The sequence below is a fragment of the Alligator sinensis genome, unplaced genomic scaffold, assembly GCF_000455745.1.
Source record: "Alligator sinensis unplaced genomic scaffold, ASM45574v1 scaffold451_1, whole genome shotgun sequence".
Lineage (NCBI taxonomy): Eukaryota > Metazoa > Chordata > Crocodylia > Alligatoridae > Alligator > Alligator sinensis.
In genome coordinates this window covers 1096513-1114801 of record NW_005842097.1, presented here as the reverse complement: position 1 = coordinate 1114801, position 18289 = coordinate 1096513, and the positions used below count along the sequence as shown (strand labels likewise).

Genomic DNA, 18289 nt, shown 5'->3' with positions numbered 1-18289 from the left:
CTGCTGAATGAACCCCTACAAGCAGGATGACTTTTCTATCTGATTTTTGATCACGTGCATTTGAGAGAGATTTCCAATGAAAACTCAGCTTTCAGCTAAGCAGAAGTGACAAGCAGACTTTTGCATGTTACAAGAGTTCTTCTTTCTTATCACAAAAACAATGAATTACACGGCACCGTGACATACACAACCCCATCTCACAACACTTCATCCCACACTTCCTAGAGCCCGGGGAAATCAAACTGGCTTTCAGTCATACAGCAGCAGCAGAGGGACCAGAGAGCTCGCTCAGATGAGCTCACCTTTCTACCTTGGGTAATAGGGTGGGGTAGAACAGTTTGAAAAGGGCTTCAACATCTCACAGCAGGGACAGCATTGGCTTTCAAATGTCAAAAGCTTCCCAGTCCATGTAAGCTGAGATATAAATTATATTGCATTTATTTTAGAGACAGTGAGCACGTCTACGCATGCAATGTAATGCGAAGCAATAAACACCAGAGTTTATTGCTCCAGTGCTTACTGGTCCCAAATGCACCATTGAATGCACACCAGGGACTGGAGCACATTGAGCCGGGTTGGAGCAACCTCAACTGGCGGGGGGCCCATGGATCATCCTACCAGCCCAGGGTTGCTCCTCCCAACCTAGTGTACTGCAGAGGAGCTGGCTGGGGCATGCGGGTGCTTCAGCGCAGGGTAGCCAGCAGGCAAGTACTATTTTGCTGTGGAATTAATTAGTTTATTCCAACCTAATAGGGGTGCACATGTAGAAGTGCAACATTTTTTGTGCAGCTAATTAGTCTACTCCGCAGTACACATATTGTGTAGACACACCCAGAGAACAGGACGACATTTAGCACCAGATTTCTAATGTGAATTAGATGCTGAAGTCTTTCCTTTAATTATGATACTTCATCATCAGCTGAGAAGTGTAAGAAAGAGGAAAGGAAAAGCTTTAGAAGCATTTAAATATAAGCTTACCTTTTAGCACATAAGCAACCCTAGTTGAATTCTTCACTTACTTAAATATATGCTTAGCTAGGCTGGAACCAAAATCAGTTTGGAGTATTTCTTTTGCAAACTAACAGTAATCACTATAATCCAAATGCACAGCTTATTTCCCCGTCATGTCTAAAACTGCAAATTCATCCTATCAATTCTCCTTTTCCCTAAAGGGCACCAAGAATGTCCATCATTTTCCAATAAATATTCATCAGTACCATGACATATTGGGAAAAACATACTTAAGCCCCAGAAACCAGTTTCCCCAGTTCCAGTGGACTGAACAGAGCTGGGCAGAACGTTCTAGAGAAAAGCAGCAGCCCCTTGAGCTCCATGAATTCAAACCCAAACCCATGAAAGTCTAAAACAAACTGCTCCTCCCCTACACGTGTGAATGTATCCCAGCATTTTCTGGGTCTTTTGGGGACAGGAAGTGCAAATGGTGAGACAATAAGAGGATTGCTGATCTCTTCAGGTCATTCTCTCCATTTACTTGTAATAACTTAGCAAATCCAAGAGGTTTAGTTGAGATGTTTGTGCCTATTGTACTGCTAGATCTTACTGACCACTCCTCCTCTGTTGAGTAGAGGCCACAATACCTTGGGGCAGCAAAACGCTTATCTGTACCTCATTGTTTGTACTTACTTATAGTAGATATCAAGTCTTGAAACCTTTCCTTAGGAAAGAGGGGGTTTTCCAGTCCTCGGAAATATAGCTTTAAGACCCCAGCAACTGAATTGATGTCTCGTTCATTTTGATCATCAGCAAGGGGGTCTTCACCTGAACAGATAAAAGGTTTAATTCTAGTTGAATTAGGCAGCAAGCACTGTTCAGTTGACTAGAATTGGAAAACCAGTGACCAAGAAAACAGTATGTGAAGTGGTAACACTATTTAATTTCCAAGAATGTCAAGGGCTTAATAAGATAGCGTGTTAAACAGCACCATGCTGAGACATGCTATAGTCCAACTTATGGTAATCAAGGGCACAAGGGTAATTGTCATGGCAAAGATTTACAAACTTTCCAGAAAATTATGCATGGCGTTATTTAGTTTTCGTTCATAGTTTTCAGCCTGCTGCATCTTTTGTATGCAAGACAAGAGCTCATAACTGAGTGAGATGATAGTTTGAGAGAGCTGCAGAAGACAAGGAATTGTGTGCCAGCACACCTGTGTTACACTGAAATCCATGGGATGCCTTTCAGATAGCATAACGAGGGCACTGGAGGGCACTGCATGAAGAGATTTAGATAGCCATTTCTTAAATGGTAAATGGATGTGCAAGTCCCTTAGTTATCTCCAAAAATGCCAAATAGAACCTGCATGGTTGGTATAGATTCAAAAGGATGATTATGATCACACCCATCTGACCCCCATATAATACAGGGCATATAATTTCATCTAGAGAAATTATGTTTAAATAAACTCCTTAATTGTGCAATCCTTTCTGCAGTTCTCCTCAGAGAGGCATTAGAAACTGCGATCGGTAGAGTCAGCAGACGTACTAGGTAGGCCATATTTTGCTTTATACAAAGCTTAAGTTACAGCTGTAACGACAGTTCGTGCAGCACAGTGCAATTAGCCCATTCTCTATATTGCACATGTTATAGTTACCTTGCTGGGGTAATATGAAACCAGGGGATCAAGGAGGCTGACACTCAGCATAAGAGCATTAAATATAGTAACTTTTCTCTAATACTTTATTACTGTCCAGGAAAGCTGATAAAAGAAAAACTCTTGGAAAGCAGAGCCTTATCATATCATCTCATTTCCCCGCAGAGGAGCTCCCATTTTCCTAGAGAAAAGCATCCCATTTCCTTGTAACAGAAACACCTGCTGGGCGTGAGTTACAAAAATGCCTCAGGGAAGAATTATGTATCAATTCTGATTGAGACTCCCACCCATAATATCTTCCGCCTCAATAAACTCTAGGAGAGAGACCAGACACTCCAGTCTTAATCAATATACCTTGGCAGGATCACCTGCCAATCACATACCTCTTTCAAATGAATTTTTGATGTCATTGACTTCAACCTGAGATCCAGGAACTCTAAAAATACCCTGCTGTTGAAGACCTAGAGAGTGCAAAGTAAAACAGAACAGTGAACGGGATGTTTGTGCCATTCTGCTGGCAATTCAGAATTTCACTTCCTTTGTTTTGCTGAAATCAGATGTGGGCCACTATGCCATGCTCGCATATTAGGACAATATTTGTCAGAGAACAGTGTCTTTGGAAAGAATATGCAGATGCACTCCAAAACGAGAGAGCTGGAAAATCAAGCCTTACTAAGCTCCAGAAAACAAACACTTAATTTGCGGACAGAAAGGTAAACGGAAATTCGTTGTGGCTGGCACCACAGAGTATTTTCCATATTGACCAGAGCACAGCAATATACAGACGTTGCCATAAATGGCTTGAAATCTCACTTTCCTGACCTCCCTTGTCACCATCTCAAGTTGAAAAGAGCCCCAATCCACCACCTGCCCAATGATGCAGACAGATAAAATATCTGTGAAACAGGAGGAGATGACAGATAGCTAAAAGTGTGGAGACAAAAGTATCAGGCTGCTTAGAGCCAATGGGCAGTGGCTGGTGCAGTCTGTACCCTGTCTGACCTGACCCCTGGTAGGCAGCATGCTCTTTGAAGACGCTTAACTGTTTTCTCCTCTGTTCTTGTTGAAATAAATGGAAAGAATTATTGGCTAAGGCACGTCTTTTATGTGCAAGAAAAGGAATCATAATCATCATCATAAGATTTTATTTCTACTCAATTTCTCCAATTGAAGTCCCCATGATCAAACAGCCGGAAGGACTCTCATTGGATCATGGCCCAAATGAACAATTTAACCCCAAAATAAACACTTACAGGAACTAAATATTTGCCACTCTTGTAAATGACGTCCTAGCTTATGCTGTCAGATTTATAACCCAACCCCGTATAGTTAATAAAGATAGATGACACCTCCATTATACTTGGCTGTGAATTGAAAGTCCTTTATTACTTTTATGCAACAGCTTCCACTGAAATTATAGGCAAACATTAAATTAGCTTACCGTACAAATTGATGTATCGGATGCAGCTTTCCACTACGAGTGGGATTGCCTGCCCTGAATCCTTAAAAAACAAGGAATTAAGAATTTACTGGCTTGTCGATAAGCGTAAACTGGACATTTATTTAAGTACAGTATACAAGCGCTCAGGTTTGAAAATCAGTGTCATTGAGTTTAGTAAGAGAATAAGCAAGAGAAGGAGGTGCTAAATATGCCAAGCCAGCAAAGAGGGCTGAATCCACTTATGTGCAGTCAATTATTTATGAAAAAGGCCTCCACTATATGTGTGAAAGGCTGTTTCTCTTTATCTGGTTGGCTGAAAAACAAAACAGAATAGGGGACAAATGCAACTGAAATATAATTGCTCTATTTCGAAGGTGGGATATGACCCCCAAAGACTTGCAATTTACCTGAGTGATGAAATAACCTTCCAGCTACAGGATTTACATAAAGAAACAGCCATTGTCAATAGAAGTTACATTATATAAAGAAGTACGTGAAATACATTAATTAGGAACTAAAAATGGGGGTTGGCCCCAGAATGAATTTAGTTTTCGTATCTTAGCTGCTTTCTCACATAGCCCCTAATGGAATGGGGGTAGATTGCAGACACATTTGGCTTTGCAAGTGGATGCTTTTATAGTTTGGGCTACAACGGCATCCCTCAGTTTGATTTAGATTTGGTCTGGAGAGGAGGGCCTCTAGTAAATACCTGATTTCTTGTTCGAGCATTCCTTCTTCCTCTGACAACACAAAAAAGCAGCAAAGCAGGAGAAAAAGAGAAGGTTAAGCAAGAATAAGATCAGTTAAAGTAAGCATATCACCCAGAGGCCATGAAAGCTCAAATGCAATGGCAGCTTAGAAAAGTCCAATTCAGGCTCACAGCTTTTCTGCAGCCTTACCCCATCACCTGCTGAGTATGCAGCATCTGAGCCTCAGTGATTGGTGAGCATTCAGAAGCTACCTGCCAGATCTGTTCCAATTTTCCTTCTTCCACCTTTCTGCTGAATTGCCTAAAGTTTCATTGCATTAAAAGTAGATGCCAATTTTTCCCCTTGTTTCTTCCACAGTTCAGAGGGAAACATAGCATCACAGCCATTCCACAACTGTCCATTCTTGGTGGGGAGGGTTAGACTTTCCACTGAAGCATTTGCTATCAGGCAGAAGTTTCAGGACCAGACAAACTCTGCTTCCAAGCTGGTGCAGAAACTCCCAGGCTTTTAAATACACTACTAATGGTTGCCCACAGTACTCTCCTTATTATGTAGGACACCAGTCTATTCAGAGAGGTTTCAATGCAGCTAATTCCTCTAGAATAATATTTTAACAGGCTGGGTTTTAATGAACATGACATTTTTAAAAATCAATTTAAGTATGGACAATTACATGTATTAAAGAGATTAATGGCTTTCTCTATCTGGGTTGTCTATTATTCGTGACAATGCGCTAGCCATTTATAAGCACTGCATTTAGGCTTCCTTCTACATAAAAACAGCATAATAGAAGTATCTAAATCAGGGATGGAAAAGACCTATTAGTTGATCTAATCCAACCTTTGTCAGTGCTGCCTGCTATAATATTTTCTCTAGCGCTATATCTACTTTAGGATTAATGGGGTTTTCATCACTTCCTTTGGAAGGCTACGCCACAAACAGAATGTGTCGCTGGGTTAGCTTTTGGTGGATCAATAGTTAGGCTATTAGATTTATCCTTTGGGCATAAAGAGTGATGACTTTTGGAGGCATCTTCAAAGATCTTCAATATTATTCTCAGGCTATTCAGATTATGCAGTTTGCAGGGGGCAAGAGGATGCTCAGTTGTATGCCTAACACATTCAGCTGGTAGGTCTTGGACAGACAACACATTTACACTGATGTAAACAGCCTACACAGTGATAGGCAAAGAGCAGGCAGATGATGTAAACCCCTACACCAAGGCAACCTATTTGAATCAGGTGCAGAAATTATCCTGGGATAAAAATCAGGGGTAAAACTAAACTAGTGTATAATTACACTGCTGTACTTATAGTCTGCTTTCTTTATCCTGGGGTAGCAGCCTGCTGAATGCAAACAGGCTAATACCTGCTCTTCTGATACCTCGCAGTGAAGTGCTATAAAAGCATCTACTGCAAGCAGCTGTCCCAGAATATGAGCCTGCTCTGGATTCAAGTGTCACTTACCTCAATGGATAAAACCAAATTACACCAGCATAAATGTCTTTTCAGTCCAGTCAGGCCCTTAGTTACGTTAGCATCAACCAACTTAATTGATCTGTACCATTGTAACTAAAAAGCATAATTTGGTCCAAAATGATCAAAGGCATGTGTCTATGATCAAAGGCAGTTAGACCACAGCTGAGGCAAAGCTGCTAGATTCACTCAAGTAGCTGCTGGCTTCTGTACTTAGAGGCTAACAGGAGGGAAAAACTATCATCACGTTTCCCGTGTCATATTGTTTGGTGGGTTTTTTTGCAGTGAAGCACTTAAGCACTGACTGAAGTGAAGCACATGCTTAAGCAGAACAGGATTACATTGCTCAGACAATACAAGCACCTTCCTTCTTTTAGATTCCTTCTTCTGCTCCCCAGCCTGTGTCAGAGCAGAAGTTCCTGCAAGGGGGAGGACCAGTGAGTCTAACAACACACAAGCCAGGCCTGGTTTTATTGCAAATGAATCGTTTGAGGGGAATATTTTTTCACCCGATAAGTGCTTGATTTTATTAGACGGCATCAGTCAACTCTACCAGCCTTTGGCACTGAAGCTGACTAGATTGATTCTTTTTTAAGCGACACTGAAGAGCTGTACACCCACTCAAGACACCCATACACAGAATGCTTCAGCAGAAGTCTGCTTTGCTGTCATTCTCTATAACTGGGAGACAATTTTGGAGAGTTTATGCATCATTTGATGTTCTCCTGCAACCATGTCAAGGGGAGAAGAAAAAAGGGGGGGGGGGGCACTGAAATGCTGAGGCGGAGTCTTTTAAAGTTTCTATTTGGAAATTCCTCAAGGAATCCTGCTGGAAGACTATGTCCTCCTGTCACCTGGCTTCCTTCCCTCACCTCCACAGCCCTCCTCCTCTCGGGACTGTCTAGGACTCCACCTGCCTGTGAAAGAAGCCAATAAGTATTTTGTTTTGCATCTTCCCTTCCCCAAACACTACCAGCCCCATCAGTCTGAATAGTGTGATCTTGGAAGATTTTCTCTTTGCTTCCTGCTTGATCTTCAGCAAGTCTCTTTCTATGACAGGTGGATGTGTTGCTGTTTACTACCAGCATGCTCAAATAATAGCATCTTATAGAGCCAAGATGGCTATGCCTGCTGTGATAAGATATGGAAGATTTCAATTAACCTGTTGACAGGCCAGAATTGCATCCTGGCTCCACAAGGGTCATTAATACTACCTTTTCCTTCCCAGACGATGCAGACAGATGTGTGACAGATAATGTAATGAATGCACCAGAAGTGAGAACAGCTATGGATAGAAATCTTCACTGAGGCAAAGAGCATACTAGCCATGTTAATAGTATGCACAATGCATAGGAAAGACCAGGTCCCAGAAAGGAAAGGAGTTAGCAATTAGGAAAGGAAAGCCACCATTACATTCAGAGCATTCATAGACTCTCACTGTCAGCTAGCAAGTACCTTAATGAATGTTTCCATATTGCCGTTAAAGAGTTTATGATTATAGACTGAGAGAGGCCTAGGTCTCCTCATTTTCTGTGGTTTAGGGGGAAGACATGGGGGCCTGGGAAAAATGGAACAAAAGAAATAAAATAAAATAAAATAAAAAGACACCAACATAAATACAATGATGGGGAAAGATCTCAGCAAACAGGGTGGGGGAAACAGGGGAAAAAGACTCTGTGAGAACTAGTGCATTGGCTCCACACACACCCTGCGTCTGTTCTCCCCACCAGCACTTTCCTGGAGAGTCTGATGCTGCTTCCCCACTTATTGAGATGGCTTAAATGGAGGCAGGGATATTCACTAATTCCATGTCTATGTACTAAACTTACCACGCCTGGCAACAGTCCTCTCGATACACTGCCCTGTTCTGAGCCAGGGGCACCTAAGCTGCCAGCAACACTGCCACATCTGCATGGCACCATGGGGGGGACTAACTGGCATAGTCCATCAGCAGGGCTACACGGCCCATTCAATGCACTAAATAGCCGCTGCCACACTGCTTCTAGGTTAGGAGGCAGCCTGCCTAGACACGGTCTTATGGGGGCATGGCCTAAGCACTTTAAAGATCACCTCTGCCTGGCAAAGGAATCCATACAGGGGTCCAGTGTAAAACCAGACATGGGTTCACGGAGGGTTGTGTCTTCACTATCCCAAAGCCCTTGCCAAGAGTCTGGAGGGGGATAGCCTCGTGCGCTTTCACAGACCTCGGACAGATTGCTTAGGCACCAGTCCTATGAAGAGCTCCAGGCACTGGGCTTCCTTGTGCTTATGCAGAGCTCCAATGAAGAGAGTAAGATGCTAAAATGCAGGAGTTGGGAGGTGGGTCTATTTTGCAGGCAGCTCATTAGAAAAAAAAAAAATCAAGGCTTGGCACCCTAAATTGTCTGAGGCAGAGATATACTCTTCATGCTGGTCTGTAATTTACCCAGAACCCCATGAATTACAAATCAGAATCCTAGCTACTCCTCTTACCAAAATTTAATGGTAAAATAGCCAACCTATTATCCCCCATTGCCTGTGATCTCCCAATATGACATGACAAGATTATCATCAGCATAACAATGAGAGAGCGCTAACAGGACATTACTAGAGGGCTAAAAAAGACAGTTGAAAAAGTGCTTAAGAGTGTTGAACGCACCTCTCCAGAAATGACCATGGTAATCAGGGTATAAACACATCTACTAACACTATCTCAATACATTACAGGCCACGCAGAATCTGCTGTAACTAGGCCAAAGAATGCAGATGCTGAGCATGTTTGGTCAAGGTCTTGCCTATTACTTATAGGGAGGTTTCTTTGTCACTCTTCAGGACATGGTGCATCACCATCACAATCTCGGTATCTGCTGGCAGCTGGGATAACATTTCACAAAAGAAAAAGGCAAACTGTGACACTTTGCAAGGTTTTTTAACAACTTCCTGTGCTTATCCTGGTTCATCACACCCTCCTGAAAAGTGAATGCTCAGCAGCTGTGAACTCCTCTCTCTTCAGGGACAGATCCAAAATGAAGCACTGCTCTCGCCTGACAAATGGTGGGGACAGGCTTTCTATCCCCAGACAGAGATCAACCGAGGGATGTAATTTAGCACATAAATGACGACACCTCTAAATCTTTTGTCACTTAGCTCTTATCTGTAGGGTTACAGTCAATCCTCTCTGGGTGCTGTCTAGTTCGGGGGGAAGGGGGGAGATTCACAGCACATTTTTCTTACAGCCATTAACACAGGTTGTGGGCTTCTGTTGTTTTGTCTTCAAAATCAGTGCCTTCCATGCCGCTTTTAAATGTAAAAAAGTCAAGGCAGCCTCCCAGAGGATGCAAAAAGACCTACAACCAGCCAGCAGAACCCCTCAGTCACTAGTGACAGCACCCACAAATGGCTGGACAAAATAAGCCAGCACACAGAGCCCAGATTTATGCATAACATTGCAGCAACAAGCTGAAATGTGCCACTTGGCAACAAGGCACAGTCCTAAACGAACAGACCAGATGGAGCGCAGAACAGTAGGAAAGAGCCATTTGGTAAATAAACAGTATTTAGAGCTCCGTCTCGCTCCTAAAGAACCCCCTTTCCTTCCAATTCCTCAGGGACTGCCAAAAAACAAGTTAGGAATTGTATTGTTTTTTAATACATCAAAAATGGTGCTTGCAACATTCCTCTAAGAGACGGTCCCTCATCCAGGTCATGTGAAGCAAAACTAGGTGGAGCACAGCTGAAATCTCTCCATTCACTTCAATCTGGAAGAGTGTTTTTTAAATCAATTGAGTAAGCAAAAGAATTCCTGGCTGCCATATGTGATTGTTTAAATGTGGCAATTTACTGCAGGCCGAGAAGGCTTGAATTTCTGCAGAGCTGTTCCTCCCCACTGCAAATCACACAGAAGCTTCAGACAGAACTGAGTTCAAGCCCAAAACTGCAGAGAAGTGAGGGTCTGACAGACAGCTGGAAAGTGTCAGGGCATCCCAACACGTCCATGAGGAAAGAAACTGAAATGAAGCAACTCCTAGGTCTTATCTGGTCTTGCTGCACTTACTCCTTGGGTTACAGTTGGCCCCAACCACAACCAGCACCCCAGAACTGCACAAATGTGGAAGAAGAGACAGAGGCAGCCCACAAAAGCTTACAATCAATACAGGCAAAGGACTGGAGGCACCAAAGAGTGAAGTGACTAATCCAATTCACACAGCAGGGACTCCAAACCCAAATCTCCAGAGCCTCAATCAAATGTCAAAGCCTGTGGCCAAGTCCCCTCCTTCACCAAACCACTCAGAGAAATGCACAGCACTTACGGAGCAGCAGAATCAGACCCACTGATGTCAACGCAGCAGGGGCAACTAGCATCCACCTCTGCCCTAGCACTGATGGCTGTGGGTGACCAGTTTGCAGAGGCAGCCCCCCCTTATCTCAACTAGGGTGGATAACCCCTGGAAAGGGGCCCGTGGATGCGGAGGAGGCTATTTTCAGCACAGAGGCCGGGCGTTTAACCATTTCGTTCCCATTCCCACTATTCAACCTAACTATATCTTTCAAAATTCAAATGCACAGGGCTCAAACAATTCGTGCCAAAGGAGGGAAGAAAACAGAATAAAAATCTATTGTCGTTATTCCACCCTAACCTCAGCCCAACAAAACGTTATGGATGTTTATGCTGCAAGACACCACAGAAGGGGATTTCATGATTACAGTTCAAATTGGTGCCAGGAGCCTTTTATGCAAAAGTTCTCAGAGAGCCAGGCTGAATGAACAAGCACAATTTACAAACAGCCATAAATGTTAAAGGTGACAGTTGTGATCCGCTGCTGCATAAATCAGGTGCCTTTAATTAAAAGAAAGAATTTGACTCCATGCACTTTTACTGCTTCTAACCATCCCTTCAGCTGACAATTAAGGAGCAGAAATGGCTACAGTCCAGTGAAGAGCCTGTCTGCTGTAAATCAAAAAGACCAAGGACGATTGCTGCTGTATAATTCCCTCTTGTTGGGCGAGGCTCTACAGCAAGGAGCTTGTGGCCTTCTGGCTGTATTTAGGCTGTTTGCGCAGGGCTTGCAGTGCTGCCGAGTAGGAAAGGGAGATTTTCTCCTGTTTGTTTTTCTCCGAGATCCATCAGAAACGAAAGCAAACAAAAGCAGCAGTACATCTACGGGCATTGTCACCCTACGTCTACCAGCCTCAGTCAGTCTTTCCTGGGAATACTTTGACGGGTGATACCATTCCCATGGCTCCCAGTCTTGAGAAGGAAAATACAGAATAAATTCTAGGTACAGTTTTTGTTCTTTCCTTCTCTTTTTCTGGTGTCCTTTCAATCAAATCAGTTGGTCCTTTACCGCAACACCTAAAGGATCACTAATCCTATGTGTCCTGACCCTTCATCTGCTGCTAGCTGTGGGTCATCTATCTGTGAAGAAACCTTTCCAACAACTGACTCCATCGCTCACTCTGTGATCATCTTGCATCTGTTCTAAGTGGGACCAGTGATGAGGAGACATGGGGTAGCTGGTGATTTGGGCAGGACGTGGAACCAGCCCATGTAGGAGCTCTCTAGCAGTGTGAGGCTTGCAGCAGGTGAGTAAGCCAGCCTCTGATACTGGGACAACTGGAGGCAGCCCCCTGGAAATCATGACCGTTCCACTACAGTAGAATCAGGCCCGTGCCTTTATAGCTTTATACCCGAGATACGGGGGACCCCGTTTGCCTTCTGTGGATCTTGAGAAAAAAAAATGAAGGCCAGGAGACTGAACCATGGACCTCTTATGCTGCCAAGCCCTGTGCCCTGAGCTAAGGATTTCTCACTCGCTCATACAGGAATAATGCACGCAGGGCAGTGGATGCTAACTAAGCAAGAGGGACCCTTACCTTCACTCAACTGCCCCTTGCCACCGCTGTTTAGCTCCTTTGTGGGTGCTCAGTTCTGGTGGCGTTCTAAGTTACCATGCTTTGGATCCTTCCCCTGCCACTTGGAAGTAGATTAAGGACCCCAAAATCCTTTGCTGAAGTAGGAAGGGGGGAGGGATGCATTTTCCTGTCTGGAAAGGCAGCCAGCCACAACAGCCACTATCTATTTCAGCATTTATAAAATTAAATGTTTTTGTTGGTATTGCAAACCCTATTAAACACTGAAGCAGCATTACAGAACGATAACGAGATGGGGTTAACAAGCTGTGGAGAAGGGGCTGACAGCTCTGCTGACCTACAAGGTGGGGAGGCACACCTCTTACAGCTGTAAATCCAGGAAATGCATAGCAAGTCACTAGAGCTAAATACAACTGCTTCACATCCTTAGCATTCTGAAAATGCAATGGGAAAGGCTTCATCCCCCAAAATTTACCCTCAGCCCTATCTACCACCTCAGATGAAGTCCCAGGGAGCCACCAGCATTTTCTACCTGGCTAGACAATGGGGCCGGCTACAGGGTAGTGACCCAGGCACCATCTCAAGTCCACAAAGCACATCCAGCTCTTGCTTACACAGTGGATTGCAGGGCTGGAGCTCAGAAGGGGCAGCCCCTGTGTCACGCAGGCCTAAGACTGGCCTGGGATACAACCCAACCTCATCCATCCATCAGGACACTGCAATGCACCGTGCTGACACAGCACTTCTAGGCACTTCACAGTTAGTCAGCTGAAAATCATACTGCAGCAAAATCCAGGCTCTGTTTGTCATCGTTCTAATTAATGCACTTAGACAAAGTAGGAGAGAAGCAGGCCACTGAGAGGGAGAGCCTGGCTTCACCTTCTCCAGTCCTAACCAAGATCTTCAGCCACAGGAGAGCTGAAGGATTCAGTGACATTTTAAACCCAATGTTCTGGATCAGGAAGCAAACCGTATTTGTCCTGGGTCTTACCCCCTCGGGCAGAATGAGTCGTATATCTGCCCCCAAGCAGATAAATAGAGGAAACCCCTCTTACCTGGTGGTTCCACATTCAGCTCTTTCACCTGGAAAGAAAAACGAAACATCAATTGCCATCTTGGTTTCACATCAGTGTCAAGACTGTATTGTTTTATTACACACGCATGCACACATGCACGCACACACCCTACCCACCCACCAGGGCTCTTTCAGCCACAAGTTAATTACTAGTGAAGGCTGAAAACCTGAATGTCCTACATCTTACAGAAGGCTGAGGGTTTCTTTAGGTTACCTCACTAGCTCTGCCTCTCTTGGATGTCAAAGGCTGCATCTAGTAAGGAGCTGAGTGTCCTCGACTTCCGCTGAGATCAGCAGCTCACTGTAGGCCCAGAAATGGTGCTTTGTTTCTTTTTGTACCCCGTGAGAACTAGCCAGTTCTTTGGCTGGTATAAAGCAATGCAACTCCATGGCTGTTGACACAGCTAGGCTGACTTATACCGGCTCTAAGCTTGCATCATCTTTTTATACCCTACCAAAAAGAAAGTGGGTGTGCTGATAAGGACTAAAGCCCCAGGGAAGTCCATTGAAGTTATCCCACTCCCTCATGGAGGGCCTCTAATACCATCTGAATACTGGAGTACTCAGTAGCTCAGCTTTTCCCATGAGATAACACAGTCCATCTAATCGTTTCCAGGCAGACTCTATTCTGGCTGTCAATGTTCGTATTCCCTCCATGTATTTATAGTGCCTGGGTTTCATATAAATGGCAGCGTATCACTGGTGATAAGATCTATTCATTTTTAAAAGTGAATGTCAACCCACTGATAAAATTGTAAACTCATTTTGCATGCTGTTTGTGCCTTTCTGTCAAGACCAGGAAAGCTGATTTCCTCTTCATTTTTTATGACACATGAAAGGAAGCAGGCAGGTACACGGCCCTCTTTCTTGCTCTCCATCAGGGTCCAAAGGACCGAGTCCTCAGCCACCTCCTTGCTGCCCTCTCTGCATCATCCTAAGTGGCCTTGATCAATCATGACATTTCATTATGTCATGGCCACCATGTTTGCTGGCACTCCTTGAATGTCTAGATACCTGAACTACTGCTGCCCAAACTACTGGGCCAAGACTCAGTAGCAGAATGCACAGGGAAGAGGCTCTGTATTACATCCATATGAATGGGTCACCTTCACGAGGCACAAAGCTCTTCTTTCCCCACCATATACTCTCTTGCATTAAGGCCCCCAAGGATAGACTGGTTTCCCTCACATCTCTCGTTGGCGATGTCTAGAAGTCTGTTTTGGAGGATATCCCTCCTCAAAAGCCCTCTTCTCCACCTCCACCACTGCTAGTAGTTCAGCAAATCATCCCTGTTTCCCAGACTTGCGTCCATAGCTCTTTCTCCTTGACCCTCTTCCTCATCCTCCACAGAAAGGCCACTGCTAAATCCTGCTGCTTTCCCCTGCTCCCTACGAGAATGCAATACGGCCGCCATACAGTTTATTATCAAAGAAGGCTGGGGAATGCAAAAGCTAAGGTCTGTGCAGCAAGGGCATTCCTCCTCGCTAGCAAAAACATGCAGTGATCTGAAAACTAAGATTCTTTCAGACGAACATCAGTTTGGGCAGAAACGATTTCAATGTGGCACAGACTACTTGGTGGAACTGCTGCAGGGACCCTAAGCATCAGGATCACCCCATAGATGATGGGGGGCCATGTTACACATTTTCACAGGAAATGCTGTGGAAATGTTTTAGGAGTTCTCACTCAGCTGGAAGGAAATGGAAATGAACTTTAAACACGACACCGTACAACCTGAAACAAACCATCGCTCTCCCTGCTAAGCCCTGCTTCGTGGTGCTACTTCGGTGTTCTGCAGTGCATCTTCCACAGCCCAGCCATGGCGTGCGCTGATCTGTGCCATCACCCCAGCACTGTCATCATGAAACAACTGGATTCTCTACACTGATCTCTAGATGGGTGCGATTGCAGCGAGCCACTCGTTCCACCTATGCCCACAGATGTTAGAGCCTGAGTTTGGAAACAGCTGCTGGGGGAATCTGTCTGGCAATGTGCAGTGACTGACTATCAAATAAGATCCACATTCCAGGCTGATATGAAAGTTAGGACTGCCTCAATAAGGATGTACAAAGGCTGCTATTGTTCTGTTGCAGCAGTGTGAGACTAGGTCACCCAGATAATCCACAGGACTGAAAATTCCAGGGGAGGGAAGCATTTAATAGATCCCTGAATAAACTGCAGTTTTCTGATGGCACTCTTGCAATTCCTTGACATTTTAATGTGATTTTTTGGATGTCATTCAGTTTAAAAGAATGCTCCATGTGGAAAGGAATGACAGGATCTGACGGGAAGGAGGATTCTGAGGCTAAATAAACTTGGCGGAGAAAATATGCTTGGGATATAGCCAACAAAAGCTAATTAATTTTTATTACGTTAAGATGAGTTGTGTAAGTGGTGCTGTATTATAGTGGGACTTGAGACAACTGATTTCTTTAAACTGTTCATTTAAGTAACCCCCACCTTATTGTAGAAATACCACCAAGAGTTAGAAATCATCTCCAGCTTCTGCAATGTGGAAATAAAATACAAATACACACACTCTGTGTGTGTGTGTGCGCGTGTGTGTGTGCGCGCGCGTGTGGTTCCTAGCAGAGTTAAAAAAAACCCCTCTCAGGTATCAGAGACAAGAAACTGTCTCTGTCCAGGACTGCACTTAACTATACACTTAAGCTAAGTGATTAGAGTTAAGCATGTGCTTAAGCACGGTCCTGAAAAGGGATGGATTCAAGGAAGTGCTAAAAGGGGTTCCTCAATCTAGACCTTGAGCCTAAGAAACTGAAGATAAGAGATGACACAAGGACACTTACAAAGAGAGTATAAGATTACTAAAGAAACACACTGGGGGATGCATGAGTTTTGAGCATACACAGTGCCTCTGGAGCAGAAATACTGTTAAGGATCAAATCACACTCACGTCTTGAAATCTCATGTAATGGCAGGGGTGCCGTGTACATATACGGCACACTTAGCTGCTCTATCTCACCTGCTGCCTATCGGTGTGGCTGGGCAGGACAGCGGCCTGCCAACCTCGGGCCCCGGCAATCTGCAGCAGGAGGGTGAGCAAGAGTCACCCTCTGGCCGCTTCACCCTTACACACACACACACCTGTGGCTCTACCTGGGCTGCTGACCCCTGCTGGAGCTGCCGCTACACCACATGGCAATGAGCACACAGAGACAGCAGGTCCAGCCTTGGCACAGGGCATGTGGCAGGGGCTGGAGCCACCATCACATGTTCTGGGCTGGACCCAAAGCCAGAGCTGCTGCCGCCACAGCTTCCCCATGCCCTGACCCACAAGGTGATTTTGACACCCCCATCATCCAGATCTCTGCTGCCATCCCAGCCTCTTGAAACAGAAAAAAAAATAAAGTAAACTTCTGATTACTTTCTACGGCTCACAGTGTTTACCTTCAGCATCCACCTGGTGGAAGAGTGAAACTCGACTAGAAAATGTTCCCCTTTGTGTTCCTACCCCATTTCTCTCCCTGGGCACAATGACTGAGCAGTACACAGCTGCTGCAGCTTGGCTCTGCTCCCCAGTGCTGCAGGGATTTTCATTTATAATTACTTTCCTGGACACATTACTCGTCATCTTCACGTTTGAAAAAATGGGTTTAAGAATCCCAATTTGGGGGCCTCAGCACCATCACAAATGCCTTTTCCATCGATAAGGAGAATGGCTTCATTAAATAGCTTCTGCTGGTCCCCACTCCTATTTTGTACAACAGGGGATGAATCATATTAAATACAAAGTCCTGGGCAGTGCTAGAGAAAATGTGATCTGATACAGCTGTCATTCTGGTCTGCATTCTCAGAGGCTTCCCATACACAGGGCAGCAAAACAAATTGAATGCAGCCTTACAATTAAGTTTTGGATCCACGGTCTACTCTCAGCCAAAAACTAAATTCGATCTGGGCAAGGATATATTTGCCTGTCATTTTGTGAAGCTTAGCAGTCGCAGATAATGCACACTGAGACTGGCATTTGCTCTGGAAAAAGAAGAGTGGCAGGTGAGATTTTGAAGGTCTGAGATCTGTTTAAAAATCCTGCGGTGAGATGTGAGGTTTCTCTCGGGATCTTGTCCCGTGACTCACCTTCTCCAAGAGTTTGCTTCAGCAAGTCATGTTTGGCCTGGAGCTTGGTGATAAGGTTACTGCCATTCAGATACTCTTTAAATTTCTGAAATAAGCATGTACACACAAACACAAGTAACAAGAAGGTTAAAGCTGCTCAACAAAAATGCTTTCTAATTAAAGAACATTTTTACCTGGAGAATGGCTACAAGGGGGTTCAGAATCTATCGGGCTCCGATAAACCAAAAGTCCATTACACACAAACCTGAAGTAAGACTGGCCTAAATTTTGCACTCCCATGGTTCAAACAGCAGCCCCATTGGTCACCCTAACACAGAATCCTTTGTGTGGTGCCAGCTGGTGGAGGCCAGGGCCTTGAACACAAGGAGCCCCAAAGAGAACAGTTCAAAGGAAGCCTCTATTGTCAGGCTTCTGGAAATGGCCTCAATAAGCAAAGACTCTCTCCTTCCCCAGGTGGAGTGCTCTGCCTATGTGCAAACAGTGATACAGGACGAAGAATTCCCAGTGCATAGTTTCATAGTTTTAGGGTCGGAAGGGACCTAATAGATCTTCTAGGCCGACCCCCCACCAGGGCGGGAGAACAACCCAAAAAAAAAAAAAACCACAAACCCTAAAAACAAAAACGGGACTCAAATGAGTCCAGCCAGGTAAGTATCCAGCCTCTTCTTAAAGATCCCCAGGGTAGGCGCCAGCACCGCCTCCCTTGGAAGTTGGTTCCAGCTCCTAGCCGCCCTAACTGTGAAGTAGTTTTTTCGGATGTCCAATCTGTACCTCCTCTCCATCAACTTGTGCCCATTACTCCTTGTTATGCCAGCGGGGGCTAGGGGAAACAGCGTCTCCCCCAAACCCTTCTGGTTCCCCCTAGTGAGTTTATAGACGGTCACCAGGTCCCCCCTCAGCCTTCTCTTGTGGAGGCTGAATAGGTTCAGGTCCCGCAGTCTCTCACTGTAGGGTCTGCCCTGTTGTCCCCGGATCATGCGGGTGGCCCTCCTCTGGACCCTCTCCATGTTGTCCACATCCCTCCTGAAATGG

At 44.8% G+C, this 18289-nt stretch overlaps 1 protein-coding gene across 2 annotated transcripts in view; it reads right to left on the bottom strand.

The window, feature by feature from the left end:
- SRGAP3 (SLIT-ROBO Rho GTPase activating protein 3) overlaps positions 1 to 18289 on the bottom strand; it is a 209503-nt gene that overhangs the window by 15536 nt on the left and 175678 nt on the right. The window contains exons 10-15 of one of the 2 annotated variants that reach the window (XM_025204779.1): positions 17258 to 17342; positions 13143 to 13170; positions 4762 to 4792; positions 4053 to 4113; positions 2995 to 3072; positions 1645 to 1779 (exon numbers count right to left, since the gene is read on the bottom strand). In XM_025204779.1, the coding sequence (XP_025060564.1) occupies positions 1645 to 1779; positions 2995 to 3072; positions 4053 to 4113; positions 4762 to 4792; positions 13143 to 13170; positions 17258 to 17342 (418 nt within the window). Of the gene's footprint in view, positions 1 to 1644; positions 1780 to 2994; positions 3073 to 4052; positions 4114 to 4761; positions 4793 to 7692; positions 7796 to 13142; positions 13171 to 17257; positions 17343 to 18289 lie in introns of both variants that reach the window. The other variant, XM_025204778.1, reaches the window with a different exon arrangement.